This window comes from Camelina sativa, chromosome 11 (assembly GCF_030686135.1).
Source record: "Camelina sativa cultivar CO46 ecotype springtype chromosome 11, ASM3068613v1".
Taxonomy (NCBI): Eukaryota; Viridiplantae; Streptophyta; class Magnoliopsida; order Brassicales; family Brassicaceae; genus Camelina; species Camelina sativa.
In genome coordinates this window covers 4,217,965-4,236,916 of record NC_141890.1, presented here as the reverse complement: position 1 = coordinate 4,236,916, position 18,952 = coordinate 4,217,965, and the positions used below count along the sequence as shown (strand labels likewise).

The 18,952-nt window shown below is 34.8% G+C and overlaps 3 protein-coding genes and 1 pseudogene across 3 annotated transcripts; all 4 read right to left on the bottom strand.

Annotated features, from left to right (window-relative positions):
* Positions 1-33: 33 nt before the first annotated feature.
* On the bottom strand, positions 34-3,747 carry LOC104727623 (protein PHOX4). Its single transcript, XM_087473855.1, has 3 exons — positions 1,115-3,747; positions 798-1,015; positions 34-444 (listed from the first exon to the last, which is right to left on the bottom strand). The coding sequence occupies exons 1-2, from the start codon at positions 3,318-3,320 to the stop codon at positions 852-854; spliced, it is 2,370 nt and encodes a 789-aa protein (XP_087329981.1). The 5' UTR covers positions 3,321-3,747; the 3' UTR covers positions 34-444; positions 798-851.
* Positions 3,748-4,456: 709 nt separating this feature from the next.
* LOC104774081 (uncharacterized) lies at positions 4,457-5,081 on the bottom strand. The gene is made up of 2 exons (XM_010498744.1): positions 5,024-5,081; positions 4,457-4,779 (listed from the first exon to the last, which is right to left on the bottom strand). The coding sequence occupies exons 1-2, from the start codon at positions 5,079-5,081 to the stop codon at positions 4,457-4,459; spliced, it is 381 nt and encodes a 126-aa protein (XP_010497046.1).
* Positions 5,082-6,301: 1,220 nt separating this feature from the next.
* LOC104774082 (uncharacterized) lies at positions 6,302-8,822 on the bottom strand. Its single transcript, XM_087472270.1, has 4 exons — positions 8,609-8,822; positions 7,400-8,188; positions 7,023-7,306; positions 6,302-6,361 (listed from the first exon to the last, which is right to left on the bottom strand). The coding sequence occupies exons 1-4, from the start codon at positions 8,820-8,822 to the stop codon at positions 6,302-6,304; spliced, it is 1,347 nt and encodes a 448-aa protein (XP_087328396.1).
* A 195-nt stretch (positions 8,823-9,017) lies between these two features.
* On the bottom strand, positions 9,018-18,670 carry LOC147933612 (replication protein A 70 kDa DNA-binding subunit B-like; annotated as a pseudogene).
* Between the last annotated feature and the right edge of the window lie 282 nt (positions 18,671-18,952).

Genomic DNA, 18,952 nt, shown 5'->3' with positions numbered 1-18,952 from the left:
TGAATGCTGATGAAATAGTTGGTCTATTGAGTCTTTATTTTAAGATTTAAAAATGCTGTATGTCATAAAGAAATCACAATGAAGTCTGAATCTTTCAAGCGACGCAGATATTCACACAACAATCACAAATTAAATATAAACTAATCCAATTTAACAACAATAAACAACAAAAAAAAATACAAAGCTATGGTATAAAACAAAACAAAGAAGAACAAATAACCAATATTTTGAATCAATCTGAAGAGAAGAGGATTAGCCCATCTAAACCTTCTTCTCTGGACTGAATCCCAATCAGTCTCAGCCACCACATCAAAACCGCAGAGGCCAAGAGTATATATCCCCGTGGAAATCCCAAAAAAATGTTCCTTTGGAAAAATGACAAAACCATACCAATAGAGAGGAGAAAAGAATGCACACCCACTCCCACCCAAACAAACAAAATGCCTGCAAATAGTATATACAAATGATTAGCTTCCCTCCCACCAAAAAAAAAAATGATTAGCTTCCCAGCAAATCAAGCCAGAAAAACACTGGAGAACTACAGAATTGTAAAGGATAAACTAAATTTATAAGTGAGATTCTAGGGAAATCTTTGAGACAGAGGCAAGCAATCTCATAAAATCTTTTATTACCATTGTTTGAAGGCAATAAATCTTAGATATAATCCCCTAATTCATGCTCCATAACAAGAATGATTTGTCGATAGCATTCAACCAATGAAACACTAACAACCCAATACTATCATATAGACAGCCATATTTTCAGGATTTGTAAAGCGGAAATGACTTGCTACTTACCTAGTGATACACAAAATCTGATATTTTTATGTGTATATGAGAAGAATATTTTGGTCAAGCAGGCCCTGAAAATACATTCTCTAAGATATCATGCAGTTTTGGGGCACGTCTCCGGAAAATTGGTTCTAGCCGGAAAGATGGGACACCCATCTGCCATCTCTTGGCATCATACATCTCATTCCATGCTTGTACTATTTCATCAATCTTGAATCCCATACCTGCGTTTGTTATGAGTTTGTTATTATATATCACACCTCATATCAGCGCAGCAAAAAGAAAACTAACAGAGGAGCATTATTGGATTATAACTTCATTACCTTCAAGTGCACCCTCGCTTGAACAATGATTCTTTATCATCACAGCTATATCAGTTGCAGAAGCTCCAGCTAGTTCAAATTTCTCCACTGCAACCTCCAAACATTCATCCCAAGTTGGTAATCCGAGCTTGTACTCCACAATAGAGCGTTCATATAGCAGCGAACCCCACAAGAGGTTAATCTGAGAACTCATATTAGCTGCCTGCTCCACAGATTCTTCTTCTGAAGCTTCGCTAAATAATTCATCTAACTCCATCTTCTGCAACATGTTTTTATGTTTATCTAACTTGGAGATTCCATTTAGACGACGTTCTTCCATTTCTTCCCAAATCTGCATACCCCTCTCCATACTATCTTCAGCTTTGTTATAGAGCGTCAGGACCTCCTGGGAGGCCTCACTTTCTAAGTCTACCTTGCTTTTGAGTGCATGATACCAGCAAAGCTTTGCCTGCTCAAACTGCTCTTGCCCAAGTGCTAGAAGAGCTTCGTAAAAATCAGGTTTAACCTTAACCGCTTCTTCGTATTTCTCTGCAGCTTTGTTGTACTCCTTCTTTGTCCACACGAATGCAGCCTCAACTGCTTCTATTATAGCTTCTCTCGAGGCATCCTCAGGAAAACAGACCTGCTTCCTTGCCTTTGACATGTGAACGTTACCCCAGTTAAACAAAGCTAGTGCACCCATTTCTTGGAACTTTTCAGCAGCGATTTCAAAGAGTCCTTGCGCATCTTCACCAGTGACAGCATCCTCCATTGCGTCCGTATACAGCTTCATCCCAAGGTTATGAAGGTCCAAGTACGAATCAGAATCAAACCCAACATGGTTCTTGAACAACTGCGCAAACTGGTAAATCCAGTTCTCAAAGCACGTAGATGCTTTGTCAGACTCCATGTATTCTCCGACACTTCCATTGTCCGCAAGGCTGCTCAACCTCTTGGAAACCTTGTCAGTTGATTCACTATTGTTCATGACGTCATAGGTTGGTTCTTGGTCGGGGTTAACTTCTGCTATATATAATCTAAGGGAGCCAAGTTTATCATGAGTAGAAGCAGCTAGTCTCAGCTCATCTGTTGTGGTAATGGTTACCAAATCACCTTCTGTATCCCTATATTTAATGAGGAAACCCCTAAGAGCAGGAAAGCGATCCCTGATTACGTCTCTTACAAGTCTAACACTAGAATCCAGCGGCAGTTGTGCCCACCTTATATCATCTCCATGTACCAGCTTGACAGTCCTAGTAACCGTTGCTTCTTCTTTTGTGTTTCCTCCGCCTTGAACAATCTCAGAGGCAATGACCTCTTTGTCCATGACAACAACCTTATCCTCCAGCTTCCTCTCTTCTCCAGCCTTATTACCACCACTTTTCTTTTTCTGTCCTTTATCACCCTTGAAACTTGTTTTCTTATCTTCTCTATTGCCGCAAGTCTTTCCATCAATCTCAAACTTATCGCTTTTAACCTCCTTTGGCTTATCACTGCTCACAGCTTCGTCTGCCTTGTCAACAAGCTTTGGACTCTCAATCACACCTCTGTTGATCTTCAGTTCCTCATCCTTTCCACCGCTCTTCTTCTTCTTCTTCTTCTTATTCCTCAACCTCTCCTTAACAATCTTCTTCAAACGAGCAGCACCAACAGGCTGAACATTAACAAAGCTCTTCTCCATTTCATCAACATCAACACCTTTATCCACCAACACCTTCTTCACCCTATCAAAGATTTCGTTTGCAGAGACATTCTCCGGTTCCATATTCAAAACAATACGAGCATCCCTAAACGCGTAATCTAGCTTATTCAAAGCCTCGTAACACCGAGAACGCCTAAGTAAAGCCTTACTGTACCTAGGAGAAGCCTCCAATGCCAAATTACATTCGCTAATCGCATTCGGATACTCACCTAATCCCATTTGCATATAACAAGAAGCCATACTGGTTCTCAGATAAGCTACATCGATATGTTCCTTAGGCAAGAGCTTCAAGGCTTTGTCGAAACTCAACATGGCTCCTTCGTGGTCGCGTTTCTGGAACAGCTTGTTGCCTTCTTCTTTGAGCTCAAGTGCTCTGCTAATGAAAATCTCCATATCTTCGTCAAAAGCCCTCGAAGTAGAACGATGGTAAGTCTTCCCTGACTTGCCTCCGCCAGCGCCACCGCCGCCGCCGGAAGCATCTTTTGGCGTCTCTGGATTCTTCTTCTTCGCCGTTGGCTTTCCCATAAGTTTAAAGGTGAGATTTTTATCCGAGAAAATACAAGAAATGAAATTGAAGTTGTACAAATGATGAAGCAGAGGAATGAAACAGAGGATTAATTTCGAAAATTGTTGTGTCTTTGACCGATCGGAGAAGAAACGTTTCCGTACACTAAATGGTTTGGTGGAAATGCCAGAGACGCACGACACGACTTTATCCTCCCTGTAGCTGTAGCTGGAGGTGGAGTGAACCCTAATCCACTAATTAAAAAATATTCTCTTTTGAGGAAAAAATTAATTAAAAATATATATTGAAAAAAAAAACAGAGATTGTTTGTTCAAATTAGCAAAACTATTATTGTATTCGGAAACACGAAAGAAAAGTCTTTGGTGTTTTTGTTTTGCTGTAAAGAGGGAATATTTTCTAACTTTTAAAAAAAATCAATTAATAATTAAAGAGAGTTTGCTTAGCTTCTTGCTACATAAATTATTAGAGTTTTTTCCCCACAAACAAAAATAATTAAAGTTTTGTTTTTTTTCCTAATAGTGGTGATTACGATTTGTTAAATTAAAAAACTGAAAAAAACATTATAATTGTTCTTTTGGTTGACATATGATTTAGTCATGCAAATGAAATGTACGTAACTTTTTTAAAAAAAGTTTGATTGTGTCCCAATTGGTTAAAATTTAAAAGACAAAGCTGTAAGAATTATTACTCTTTTTTTTTTTTTGATTTTGCATATGTTCCAACTTCACCGTTAAGAAGTTTTACCGGCTTATGCACCATTTTTCGAACCAATTGTTATGATGGGCTTATTATAATGCCTAAATTCCCCAGGCCCAATACGTTTCAGAAGATGAAGTTTACGCCAATGAATATATGGTGCAACTGCAAGAGTTATGGACTAATGGTGATGATTATTTATGATAGATGATAATGAAGGCGTAGAAAAAGGAAATGATATCAAACATTGTTTCTCTGAGGATGCATGCTTGATCTTCTAACATTTATGTCTGTATCACAAAGCGAATCACAACTCAGTTTCTTGGACAATAAGAAAACCTATGTTTACTTGAGACGCAGGAAACCAAATAATATAATCCGAGTTTTGGAAGTGTTTATTTTTCTTTTCCTCTCATAAAAGAATGTAATTAGAAGCTTATCACAGCGAATCCTTGCAACTTGGGTCGACGGCGGAACCGACGGGTCTGAAGATGTAAGGCTCGCCGGCGTAACTGAACTGAGCGGAGGCACCAGCTGGCAAAGCTTCCCCTTTAATCAGAAGACATGTCAATCCGTGTGAGAGCAGTAGCCATGGCTCCACAAGCTTCACCGGAGCAAACCCTGCGCAAGTCAGAGTCACGTGCTTCTGAAGACAATTGCACGTGTTGATTACCGACACTGTCCACTCCGGTTGTCCGGCGATTTCTCTCCCGGTCCTTACCGTTCCGATCTGGAGATTTTTGTAACTGCAGCGGCACAGTCCTGTGGGTTATATAGTTTAATTCATGCTTCTCTCATTAGACACTCCAAAGATGTTTCATAAATAATTAATCCAAAAAAATCGAAAAATCAAACCGACCGAGTCCTAATAAAATTCAATTAGACACTCCAAGATGATGGTTGACAATGAGGTTATATATGTATACATGTACCAAAAGCAAAAGGCATGACACTTCTTCTTAGATACATACAAAACGTTGTTAGAGATTCGGATTAATTACATTACCTTGAGAGACCATAGAGAGAAGAAGAAAAACAACAAAATATTTAAGAGCAAGCGCCATTGTTATTTGTTAAAATGTATTTGTCTTTAGGGTGGAGGAAGAGTAATGAACCGATCTAATTTATATTCATTGCATATGTTTAATTGTCTCTTGCCTTAATTTATAGACTAGGTTCGAACCCGCGGTACACCGCAGTTCAAATGTTTTATAATTTATAAGTTATAATTTTTTATGTTTATTAGTCATAAGGTAGATTAGTTTGCAATTAATTAGTAACTATTTCAAACATCAAATTAAACCTAGTTATAATGAGTATAACTTAAAAGTGTATTATATTGTTAATATAATTTAAATCTTTTAGCTAAATAGGATTATTATTTTTAAATTTTTTTTATACATTAAAATGTGTAGTGTTTAAAAATTGTAATTAATATATAGTATGAAGTTTTGTTTGTGTATTTAGTTTGGAAGTATATTTTGGGATATTGTAACAATCAATAGATTCACATTACTAACATTGCAATGGTACTTTGTGTAGACATATGATAATCATGTCCTAAACATTCAATTATTTAGGACAATTCATAAGTAATAATAATATAGACATGTGAACAAAAACAAAAGAAAGGAAAAGACCAAGCTTAAAAAAAAAAAGACACTCAGTTTTGTTGAGTTTTCTTCGGGGACTATCTGTTTTGTTTTTTTTACCTTCTTCCTTTATTTTTATTTAAAAAGGAACAAACATTTTTTTTTTTTTTTATGGAAGAACGGAACCCAAAATCTCAGATCACGATTGTACAACAAATTCTCACCTTCCAGATCTCTATATTTGATTGCTTATTGATCTACTTACTCGAATTCAATCCGAGATGGTTGATTTCAATCTCCGATCTTGTTGCTTGGTAAGTTCTTGATTAAAAAACTCTATGTATTCGGTCTTCTCAATAATTGGATTATTTGATACTTCCAAACATATAATCGGAATTGTATATCTTTCCCTTTCAACTGTTGTTCAATTCGTAAGTGTAGCTAAGTTCGAATTTACAATCTAAATTTTCGTCTAGAGGGTTATATCGATATATTCAATTCACTCTATTACAATCTGACCTTAAATTCGATTTTTAGGGTCTGTGTTTTGAAATTTTTGGTTATAAGATGAATTCAGATCTTAACCAATCTATCTCTTACATGTATTTCCTGAAGTTGGTAAAGTATAATGATTCAACACCAAAGCAAGATAAGTTCGAGTTTGATTTTGTTTATCCAAATTACAATATTCTTTAAACTTCCTCATACAATAATATATGTTCTTTCCATGTATACAACGATTCTGCAGAAAGCTGGAGTTATAACATCAACAATTACAGACAAATAAAAAGAAACAGTGATGACGTCTTACTCGGTTAGTTACATTCCTCTCTGTTTTTGGCATTGTTTGTTAAATTAGTCTATGAATGAATGGTCATGTGAAAACAAATAACGAAAACAAAAGATTTTATCACCCCTAAAGAAATTAAAACACCATTGTTTTGTTTTAGTTGGTCTATGCTTATTTCAGATAACAGTATAATACGAAATATTAAGTATATTAAGTAAATTTCTTCAAATACGAAACAAACCAAACATCCCCAAAATGTTTACCTAATAGAAGACTGGAAAAACAAAATTCACACTTGCAATTTAAAAATTTTAAACAACAAACACCAAACCAGACCTTACTTCCATATATTTTGAAAATTTTCCTTGAACACAACATTCATCGTTTGCTTTGTTGTCCCTCCATCTTTATCTAAGATAAGCACTTTCAAACCCTTCTTCGATGTGACCCTAGAAAGGGCCACATATAACTGGCCATGAGAAAACACTGGTCGAGGTAGAAAAAGACCAACTTCTTCGAGTGATTGTCCTTGACTCTTGTTTATAGTCATCGCAAAAGCTACAGACAATGGAAATTTTCTTCTTCTCATCCGGAAAGGCAGTATTAGTCGGTTTAATTAAAACCTTTGGAATTAACACTTTCTCTCCAACTCTTTCACCGGTAATAACGCAAGCTTCTAGGACATTAATCCCCATCTGAGTAATCTGCAATCGTGTACCGTTGCATAAACCACCTTTAGGATCTATATTTCTCAGTAACATTACAAAAGCACCAATCTTAAGACGAAGACTGTGATCTGGCAACCCTGAGAGCTTTATACTATTTAAGAAGTCAGAACTGAAAACAGGGTTGTTTATTGATTCGCTGTCCTGAGGATCAATACTATCAGCACTTAAGTACATCATTTCTTCACTTGTATAGATATATGATCACGTTATTATTGTATTTAACTAAGATCGGAAAAACTAAAAATCCAGCTGATTTAAAAGTAGATACTAACCTTGGAGCTTCTCAAGCAGTCTTTCATTCATGGTGTTAACATCACTATTTGTTGGACATAAAATAGCTCTTGTTTGGAAAAACTTCGGATCTGTTTTTGTATGCAACTTTTCCAAATCACCATATACGGCCCTACTTATAGAATCAATAGGATCAACTACATCTGTTATTAGCAATTCTTCTCGAATATCAATAAGAGCTTCCCCATCGTTTGTTTCGGGAATTTTCCCATCTCCAACAGCTAGAATCCAATCAGAAAACTCCTTTATATTCCTTGCTTCAATCTCTGTCATATTCTTTGACATAAGCCGCATATTCTTCGTCAAAGACAGAACCTTACAATGTTCCCATAGATACGAAGAGTTCAATGAAGCTAGAACAATCTGAGCCCTACCAGAACCATTTATTATAGGTAATACTTGTCTGAAGTCGCCTCCAAATACAACTACCTTTCCACCAAACGGCTTGTTGTCTACATTTCTCATTATATTTGATAAACTTCTATCCAGATTCTCAAAACAATATCTGCTCATCATTGGTGCTTCGTCCCATATGATGAGAGACGCTTCGTCCCATATGATGAGAGACGCTTCTTTCAACATCTTAGCCAAATCTGAAGTAGGATTGATATTACAGGTTGTAAAATCATCAGGATTTATAGGGATACAAAACCTTGAGTGTGCAGTCCTTCCACCCTCTAACAGCAAAGAAGCTATACCACTTGAGGCAACATTTATAGCTATCAATCCCCTGTATCTAACAGCTGCATAAAGAGTTTTCCACATAAAAGCAGTGTTCAAGAAAGCGGTCTAGGTGGCCGCCTAGGCGCCGTCTAGGCGCTAGGCGCTCAGCAGACGCCTAGATGACCGCCTAACCCGTTTAAAATTACATACATTTTATTTTAATATTTATTTTTGATTTTTAAATTACATATAATTAAATTATTATGTTTTATATCTATATATGTAATTATAAACATTTATATGTTGTTAATATAACTTAAATAAATAGATTTTTCTTACCGTTGTTTATAATTTATAATTTTTTTATTTTTATAACATATATTTTAATATAATTATATATAATGTTTTATGTTGTAAACGCCTAAACCGCATAAAAATCGTTTAGACTCCGACTAAGCGTTCTAGGCGCTAGGCGTTGGGTCACCGCCCAGATACCGCCTAGCGCTTTCTTGAACACTGCATAAAAGTCTTTCTTGTTCCACCAAAACCGTAAACAAAAAAGACTCCTCCACAGTCATTTAAAACAACTACCATTCTCTCATCATATATTGCCCTTTGCTCAGACGTCATCAACTCTATCCATTCATCATGTTTTTCTTTCAATTCATCACGATTGTAGTTCTTCTCCTCTGTTATATAACAGTTGGAATGATCTAAACCTATGCTGTTTGGCTTTGGCATTTCTTCAATTTCTTTCAGAGTTCCACCATTGCATAACAATATCTCTTCAATTTCTTGAAGCGTATAATTCTTCTTCTCCTCATCTGTTAAATTTAAATCTGCAATATCAAAATATATGGAAATATAATTAGTTTCTTAGTTTTCGCAAACCGTACATACGGATGAGATTATCAAACAAAAATACAATACAAATAATTAGAAACCTGGATTATTGTATTTTTCTCTTTTCTTAGCTTCAATGTCTTCTGATAAAACATGCCATGTTTCTTCCCACATATGTTGTGGCCTTGATAAACAACAATCTAGAAGCATCATAGCAAAAAGATTCTGAAGTTGGTCTCCAAAAAACCAGAAGCTTGCTTCAATAATACTATTGATATAAGCTTTGTCGTCTTCTAAAATACCTCGAGCCCAACATGCTTTTTTGTATGTATCATACACAACACCTCTGTATATCCTGATATCTTCATCAGTTTTGGGACCTCTAACGATTCCAAGAAGGATTCTCATATAATATTCCGCTTCCATTCTATGTGGAACATAATTGATCCTTCCAATAGCAAATCCCCTCTGCCTTACCTTCCATTGTTTATTTTTACCATCCCAAGTAAAGTATTTAAGAATTTCTGCATAAGTAAGCGTTCTAGCAAATGCATTAACCTTATTCAGATTTAGGTAGGCCATGAACATAGAATCGACATTAGCTCTTCTGTCAAGTACATCTTTGATCTTCTCCTTCTCTTTATAAAAAACTGGTTGCTTTCCTGGTGGATGAAATGGAAGTTTCATGACTGCTATACTTCTATACTGTATTGGAAACTTGAAAAGCCTCCACGCTGCTTCAGAAGCTGAAACATATCTACAAAAAAAGAAAAAAAAAAATTTTGTAAAGAAAACAAATACAAAAGAAAGGCAATTAGGAGTCTGTGATTCGAACCTGCAATCAAAGTATTCCTTTATTTCATCCTTTTTTGTTTTCTCACCATCTGTAACATTGTTACTCCCAGCTTCAGTCTCATTCGTATCCGTAGTTTTCTTTTTAGGTTCTAGAACAACTGCAACACGATCTTGCCCTTTGTTAATATACTTAAATAAGTACTTTATTGAACCGGATTGGTTGCACCACTCAACATTGATGTGAGCACGATATCGCAATGATAGGATACGATTGTAAGGAACAACATATCTGTTATCACACTTCAGTGGACCTTTCTCTACAAAATTAGAAGATGCTCGCCTTCTATAGATTGGATATCCGTCTTTACAAACTAAAGTTTCGTTAACATTCTCTTTTGGGTAAAACTTAGAACACTTTCCATCCACCATACACAGAGAATTTATATTAGCCGCACCACAAGGTCCATGAATCATACAATCCTTAACAATGATGTATAGTTCAGGATCTTCATCCTTATCTGGTATCTCAGCTGAGATTATTTTGTTAATATCATCAGCTGTTGGCAATTTACAACTAGGATCCATGAATAACAAAATATGAGCATGAGGAAGTCCCCGCTTCTGGAATTCAACCGTGTACATAGCTGCATTTTATTAAAAAAATCATGAATTAGAACATGTATGTGAAAGATTGTGGTGAATAAACTGGTAATTAATATTCTTACCAGCTATAGTCTTCCCTAAGAGATAGTCTTCCGTTAAATCTTTCATCAAAGAATCAAGTTTAATATTGAAGATATGACACATAATGTTTTGTCTATCATCAGAATTAAGCTTCCGCTTTTTCAAATACCTTGTTACTTCTGGCCACTTAGGGTTACATGTAAATGTAATGAATAAGTCAGGAAAGCTATACTGTTTACATGTAGCCATTGCATCATAATAACTATGCAACATATACCGAGGTCCACCAGTGAAAGAGGCTGGTATTCGAACTTCCTTTCCTTGCTCTTCCATGCTATTTGTTCTGGCCTCTGTTGCAGCTTGAATTGATGCATAGTTATCACAACGGATAGTAGACTGATTATATTTGATATACGACAACCTGTTTGTTTCTAAAGTCGTGTATGCATCAACCAAAAATTGTTGGAAAAGGCGCTTAGACCGAAGTAGAGTCTGAGCCTCGTTTTCTCTTTCTTGGATTCTGAAAGCAAACCACTGCCGCATGGAAATAAACTTTTTTTCTTTATCTTTCTGATTACCGTTTAAACACTTCTCAATTCCAACTCTGAAACCATCTTCACCATATGGAAAAATAAGAGGATACTGTAGTGCCAAGTAAGCAACATGAACTTCACTTATTCTTTGTAATCTGCCAGAGCTTTTTTCTTGTACAATAATATCACGTCCGGGCATCTCAGGGTGAAAATCACTTGGGATCAATGCAGTTACTTCTGATGATGTTGGCATAGAATAGATTCTTCCATCTTTACCTACACGATCACTTACAATCCGCATGTGAAACTTCGCATTCTCATCAGCAGCAAACTTATCTTTAGGTTGCCTAAATGACTCAACATACGGATTAACTTTATCCAACAGACGAATAAGTTTTGCAATTAGTTCTTTTCGTATACTTTGTCTACCTTTCAGACTTCCGGACTGCTTTCCCTTGCTGTGCATAATAATAAAGTAACACACAATTAGTACAATAAATAAAATAGACAATTTAAATCAAGTTTGATCATGTAGAATAAGAAAATTCGTTAGAGAGTATATTTATTAACAATAAGAACAATACCTCATTACAGATGATCTGTTTTCAATCTCATTATCTGTGACAACGATATAGAGCTGGGAAAATTTAGCATAGTCACCATCTTCGGGTTTCAAACTACCAATTTTGTGAAAATTCTGGCCATGTAATTGAAATTTCTTAGGACCTTTACCCTTTTCAACTGAACGATCTACTTGACCACCAAGAGAAGTAAATGCAAATAACATATTATAAGCCCTGATATTCTCACGAAAATGCCTGCTAAGCGCATCATCCTTACTAAGCAATTCCCTAATAAGTTCAAGTGCTTCTTTCAGAAGTGGTAGTTTAACGGTTCCTTGTAAGCAACATAATGAAAATTTCGGCTTTTTTGACCTTCTGCGTTTGTTTATTCGCTCATCATACCACATCATTGCACCACAGTAAGAACACTTGAATGTTGGGTCACCATGGTCTACATACTTTTCATTTGACACTGTATTTCCATTAAGAAGATACATCTATTAGAAGACTGCTTCATGAAATTATAAACATTTGATTTGTGTAAATGACTCACCTTTGGTAATTTTTGGTCTTGAACATTGACCCCTTGCATTTAATTCGGTGATTCTACTCATATAATAGGCGTCATAAATGACTCACCTTTATGACGCCTATTATATGTACCACAAATCTTCTGAACATTAATCATATTCCTTGTGCCAATAGAATGATCACTATCAGTTTTTGAATGATCTGAATCATTCTCTTCTTGACTACTCACATCAAAGTGTTGTTCATTATCTGAGTGGTCATCTCCTGTAATATAATTGTAATTGATTTTAGCCAAAAAAAAAGGATAATTGTCATTGAAAAAAATAAAAAAATTATTCAACGATACCTCCTGTAGACGAAGCATCATCATTTTGATGAGAATAGAATTCCAAATTAGGAACCGATGTCTTTTTTTCCTTTCTGGCCGCATGGACAAATTGTTGTAATGGTGAATCTGAAAGGAAAGATTAATTTTGAATGTACTATTTTATTATTCAGTTAAATATTCTTTCTAAATTAATAAGCTAAACCTGTTAAATTTGTGTCTATTAATGCAGAATGACTTGTCGCTGGAAGGTGTGGCTTATGTCTTCTCATACTATTTGGTATGTTTGTAATATCTTGTAAAATCTTACGTGAGCATTTCTTTAGCTTTCGCTCAAGAATCTTCCTTGTAGTTTTTTTGGTAGGAACAGTTTCTGTGAGTATAAATGCAGACTTCAAAATTTTAACTATATATCTAATAAATAAACATAGGAACTGTAATTAAGTACAAAGACATACCTTGTGAAATAGCACTTTCAGGAGACACAGTTTGTTGAGTTATAGTTGCTTTTGTTGGTCTTGGGTTAATATGAGTTGTGCACAATAGAGATACCAAACGTTATAGGAAAGGTTCTTTGTAGTGGGGTTTTTTAAGAAGATGTCAATCATATTCATTGATTACCTTTTAAAGATTCATTCCTTAAGTTCTCGACAAAATTGCTAGTTCCTAGTTTAGAATATGATTGTCTTATATTCACTGCAGACAGAATGGAGTTTTCTTGTTCGTCGATCCTTCTAACTGCACATATTGAAACAATAGATTTACTTAGTAATGGACAGGTAATGACATTTGAAATGGATAGATATTAAATAGGGTTGGCTTTTTTTTTATTTTATTTTACATTTCTGAGATTGCTTTCGTATGGATGATATGAATTCATGACTTCTAGGAGATGAGTAAGATTGGTTTACTTTCACGGGTGTGAGATTTTCACAATGTTCGATTACAGACGGTACCGTCCCTGCAAATGTAGGTAATAAATTTTATTTCTGGTAACAATGTAAACATTTCTATTTATTTTCAAAATAGAATACGACTAACCTTTCGAATACATTGAAGGTAGTCCTCTCTCAAGCGTAGTAGTGGCAGGAGTATGTAGGAAGCAAATGTCCTCATCTACAATGGTAACTCCTTGACTCAAACTTTCTCGGATTGGAACATGTGTAAAACCATTGTTTTCATCTAATCCCAGAAAAGCTTCTGCAGGCAGAATATTACACGACAAAGTAAATTGTGTGAAAGAATAATGGCTTTACAGGTAAGTTTTGTCTACGTTACTACCTGCATTGCTGGGAATAATACTTCTTCTGGTTGGATCAATGGATTCATCTATAATAATAGGCGTCAAGTTTGTTATGTCACTAAAAATCCGCCCAAAAACGCCTCTAACATTCACCAGATTGGATTGATTTGTTTTTTCGGTATGAGCTGAAGACGAACATATTCTTTTAGTCGGTTGTTTTTCATGATCAACTACTTGTTCCAATAACCCTCTCTTGGTCTTCATTAATAAGTATGTATAGCAAAATGTGTTAATAATTTGTCGTCTTTTTACGAAAAACTCAAATGAAGAGATGGTTTCATGTTTATATGTCAATAGAATTGCTTGTAAAAAGTTACTTGTAAATCAATTTGAGATTTTGTAAGGTTGTGGTACCGGTATTTTATCCGGTAATTTTGCTAATGTTTAAATGTGGGAAATCTTTTAGATTTTAAGTTGACTTTACATTTATATGTGTGAGATAACAATTTTGGTCCTCCTTGGGTGCAGGTAATAGAAATTCTACATGGATTCTGACCGTAATCTTCGCCAACATAAAAAAGGTATGTAAAGAGACTCCTAATTTAAAGGACTAACTATTAAATTTCCATTATAATAGTTGAAATTTATCAAACAAATGAAAAATATGCTAATTTAAAATTTCAAATTTTACTTATGGTTTTAAATAAAACAAAAAACAATAACACTTTTAAGAATTTTCAGAAAAAAAATATTTCAAACGTTAAACATCAATTACATAAATATAGATTCTAAAAGGGATTCTTCGTTAGTTTAAAAGTTTTGTTCAACAACCTCCATAAAGACTTCATCTTCTTCTGACAGTTCAAGTCCACTTTCATATGAAAAAAAAGATGGTTAGCAGTCCAAATTTATATGTTGGTTAGCAGTCGATATATGATGATTAAATGACTACACAATCAAACCTGTAATTTTTCCTGTAGATTTCTGGGAATTCTTTATCAAAGAAGCATCTTGAAGAGGCAGAATCAGACATTAAGCAATTTTGAGCTACGATTGAAATAATTTAGAAATGATTAATAGTAAATACTTTGACAAATCTATAAGTAACATACACTTTTATTTTGGTAAGATACATAAAAGTTACACTCACCTTGGAATGAAGCGTATCTACAGAAACGTAGAACGCAAAGGATTGACCCATTAACATAATTGATATCAGATACCCTTCTAGACCAATTCTTAACAAAGTCATCACACGTTTTTTCTATTGCAACACATTTCATAATCCTCCCACTAACAGAGTTTTAAGAATAGATATATACTTTGTCTGGTTAGGATATTACGGATTATACAAAACATAGAATGATCTTTAAAAGGTTTAGTAACTTACGTGGTATCTTTTAGTTTGAAATTGACCATATTTGCTTCAGATTCACATCCACTATTCTTGTCCATATAATGTATCTTTGCAATCGGAGTTACACTCATGAGAACTCCACATGCATCTACATAAAAACATGAATAAAACTTTTCAATATTCAGTAAATATATAAAAGGGATTTTACCTGATAATCGGAAACAAACCAACAACCCCTTTCTTATCAGCTTCTGTTGCATTCACAATTTGTGTTGCTGTAGTAAAATCAAAGAACTGACTCGTCGATTTTGGACCGATGGGATCCATTGTTGTTTTAGGAATAAAAATGAAATTAAAGGGGTGAACTAAGTACGGATTCGACTTTGGAGGTATCTCTTAAATTTCTCTTTATACTTGATCGGAGGTATTGAAGCATCAATTCTAGATCCCTGCGATAAAATAAAAATAAAAAGGAACTTAAAACAATTTCTAAACCAATGGAATTACATAAACTGTGAGATAAGGTAAATAGAAGATCACAAAAACTAAAAAACAAAACAAAAGATAGCATACCTTCTCATCTGCGAGAATCATTTCAATAAAATGCTCTTTTGCTTTCCAAATACTCAGAATTTTGACAAAAATAGTCCACTTTGTCTTCTTTGATGAATCTAAAGTAATATCTTCGAAAAAGGACCGATGAGACATGGTGAGTTTTTTTCTGAAACTTTTGATATTGGAAACTTTTTGCTTTCCCTGCAGCTTATAATTTTCTCTCAAAACTTAACACTGACTATCTATTTATATATACGTTGAGAGAATAATTTCTCAAAGTCATAGACATAAATAAATAACGACTGCCTCTTGTATTTTATAAATATATATAAAATATTTGAATTTTAATTTTATATCTATTTTCAAATCTAGTTTAAACTGGTTTTGATTGACAGATTGATAGCTATAAACTTTTTAAGTTACCAAGATGGTTGCAATTGGTTTACTTGTTTCGATTATCAACAAACCTACTTTTTACTATTTGATCTTCAGCTTTTTGTGTATTTTCAAATATTCAATATATATAATTCGAATTTTGAGTTCTTAAAGTTGTTCAACAATTGTAAAGGACGAAAATAAGGAATTCATCCTATTATTATTATTGGGAAAAGAGAAACAAATTATTCTGACCAGATTCGTCACACTGGATCAATTCTTCGAAACTAGAAACTTAAAAAACTTGCAAACAACTTTTAAATCCTTAACATAAAAAAAAAAAAAAAAAAACTCAACCCTTATTCTTTTTTCTTCAACAAAGCAGTCTTCAAATCTCCCATTGCTCACGACTTCTTCTTCTTTGCCTCATTCACCATCTCTGCCTTCGTCAACTTCTCCTGCTTAATCTGGACCACCTTGATGTTGTCCAAAGAAAGCTTCTTTGTAGTAGAGGAACTATCATTAGGGGAGTCTTTATCAGGACTTGAACACTTTGACGATGGAGTCGTGAAATCAGAGAATTCCTGACTGCTGGTCAAGCACAGGCTAGCCTAGAACAAATAAATATTATAAAAATATAAGTATTAACATTTGAATGCTATAAACGTTTTGTTAATTTCATTGAGTTGTAAAATGAAACATGATATCCGGTGCTATCATCATCCGGTACACCATCATTAACCAGCACCCTTGAAACCTTGTAGATATCCAACTCATTCCACAGGTTTCACTTTCAACACTCACAAGAAACTGGAATGTTTTTCCGACCAAATTCTTGATATCATCTGGCAAGTTGTCAGGATCTTCCATCTATAATTATTAAACAGCAGGAATTTTAGATAGTTAACTTTGTAAAACTCGTTTATTAAGTCATTGCTATAGGATAATCATATGAAATACCTCATAAAATGGCACATCAATGAGTGAGTTTGCTGAACAGCCTACAATCTCTGTGGCCATGCTATCAAAGAGCATCAACTTCAACTCACCAGAATTATCCATAATGTTGACATGTAGTTTGTACCTACCACCATAACGTTCAAAGATGAGTATGGAGATTATACACCTATAATTGGCACTAAATTGTTGAAATATTTGTATGTGTATACCTTGCAAGAACATTAGTAACATGTCCTCGACACCCATCACACCAGAACTGGGGTTTCTTTGCCGTTGAGACAGAACCATTGGTGATTGCGTTGATAGGTGTAACCTTCTTGTTACACCTTTTGCACGAGATATAGTACCAAGCCCAATCACAATCTATGGCATAAATAGTACATATCAATTTGACCTTTCCTTCCTACACATGTGTATATATTCGAATTAGAAAAAACACTGGTATAATTTGAAAAGAACATCCTGATAATTTTATGATTTTTAACACTGATACAATGAAATTAATTACGTCAATCATATCCGAGATAGCTTGTATGTTCCTCCTTGGGAAGTTCTGGTAGAACTCGCCTACACTTGCTAACTACAAATTATTCCTTGGTCTCCTCTCAATTAAGGTAATAGCAAGCCCATCATTTGGCAACCTTACATATATGTACATATATGTTAAGTAGGGCTGATAAAATCCAATATACACTAAGCATAACCGGGTCTTAAATATATGTAGTTAAACTTACTTATTCTGCCACTCTAGGATGTCAGCATAGTCGGGATTAATTACCACCACAGATGCGTTGAAAGCATTGGAGATACTCCTCTTCTCTATAAGAGTAAACAACATTGAAGATTTTTTAAATCCCGACTGGTTAAAACTTACAACATTGAGGTTTTTTAAGCAAAAAATTACTACTCTAGGATAAGGTTAAATGATTAAAACTTACCATTGTAAGTCTTGATTTTCGCAAATCTCACCAGACATATAACATGTGCTTGAGTATCATGTTCACAAGCACTATGCACTTGCTCAGCGAATGTATCCCACAAAGTGCATGGTAGTCTATCATCACTAATAAAAGCAATGCACAATTAAACAATGTTATGAGTGTTCGGAAGACATATGTTTTCACATATAAAGTATTTAGAATAAAATGCTACCTCTCATCCCGAAGCTCAAAACTGATCTTCTTAGTGGGTCTGTTGTTGACATCGATGGTTTCCATCTCTCCAACATTCACAATTTGACCAACAATATCTGATGAATGATGTCATTGAATTAGCAAATATTTTAGTTTTCTTTAAACATTCGATATGGTAAAATTAAAATAACTCACCAATCAGATGGTTTTCATTCAGGTTGCCGGAAAGGACAGAAACAAATGGGGAAAGAGTTAAATACGGATCATCAGACACAGAGTCCATCCTACTGACAATGGTTTGAGTGATGAAAGACATCTTGTAACGATGGGCAGTAGGCTTGAATTGACCAGTGGCGATACTCAAACCAAAGTTCTCGACAATTCTCCATTGCCCGGTCACGATCTTGTTTTCAAAACGACTGATCAAGTCTTTCTTGATAGAAGCGTGAATCTTCGTCCCCTGGTAAAAGAAGTTATAAGGTACATTGTAGTTGCATTATAAAACATAAAATTAAAGGTGAATGATGGGAGACACCAGTATTTAAACTTACTTGGACATCTGAGAGCACCATATCGAAAGTTTCACCAAACCTTGTTGAGTAGGTCTTCCATGAATGAAGGACCTTGACTTGGACCTTCCAAGAAGTCTTGTAAGGCTTAACGTCACGAAGGTAAGCGTAAGTTGTAGCCATTGTTTGTTGCTTGTTGAATTTTGCTTGAGAAATGATTTTTGCTTGATGAGTTATGAATGTGTTTGATGTTGGATTATTTATAGTGGTCGAGTATCCTAGGGTATCGTATAGGATTTGTAACAAAGAGGCGTTCATGATTACAAGATTTTTGGTTATGATTAGGATTATATTATATATATGATAGAATTTGCTTTCAATGTTGATTGATTGTCAAGATTATGTAGAGAGATTTGAGGGCGGGATTGATTGAGAAGATATTGTTTGAATAGTTACCAAAAAAAA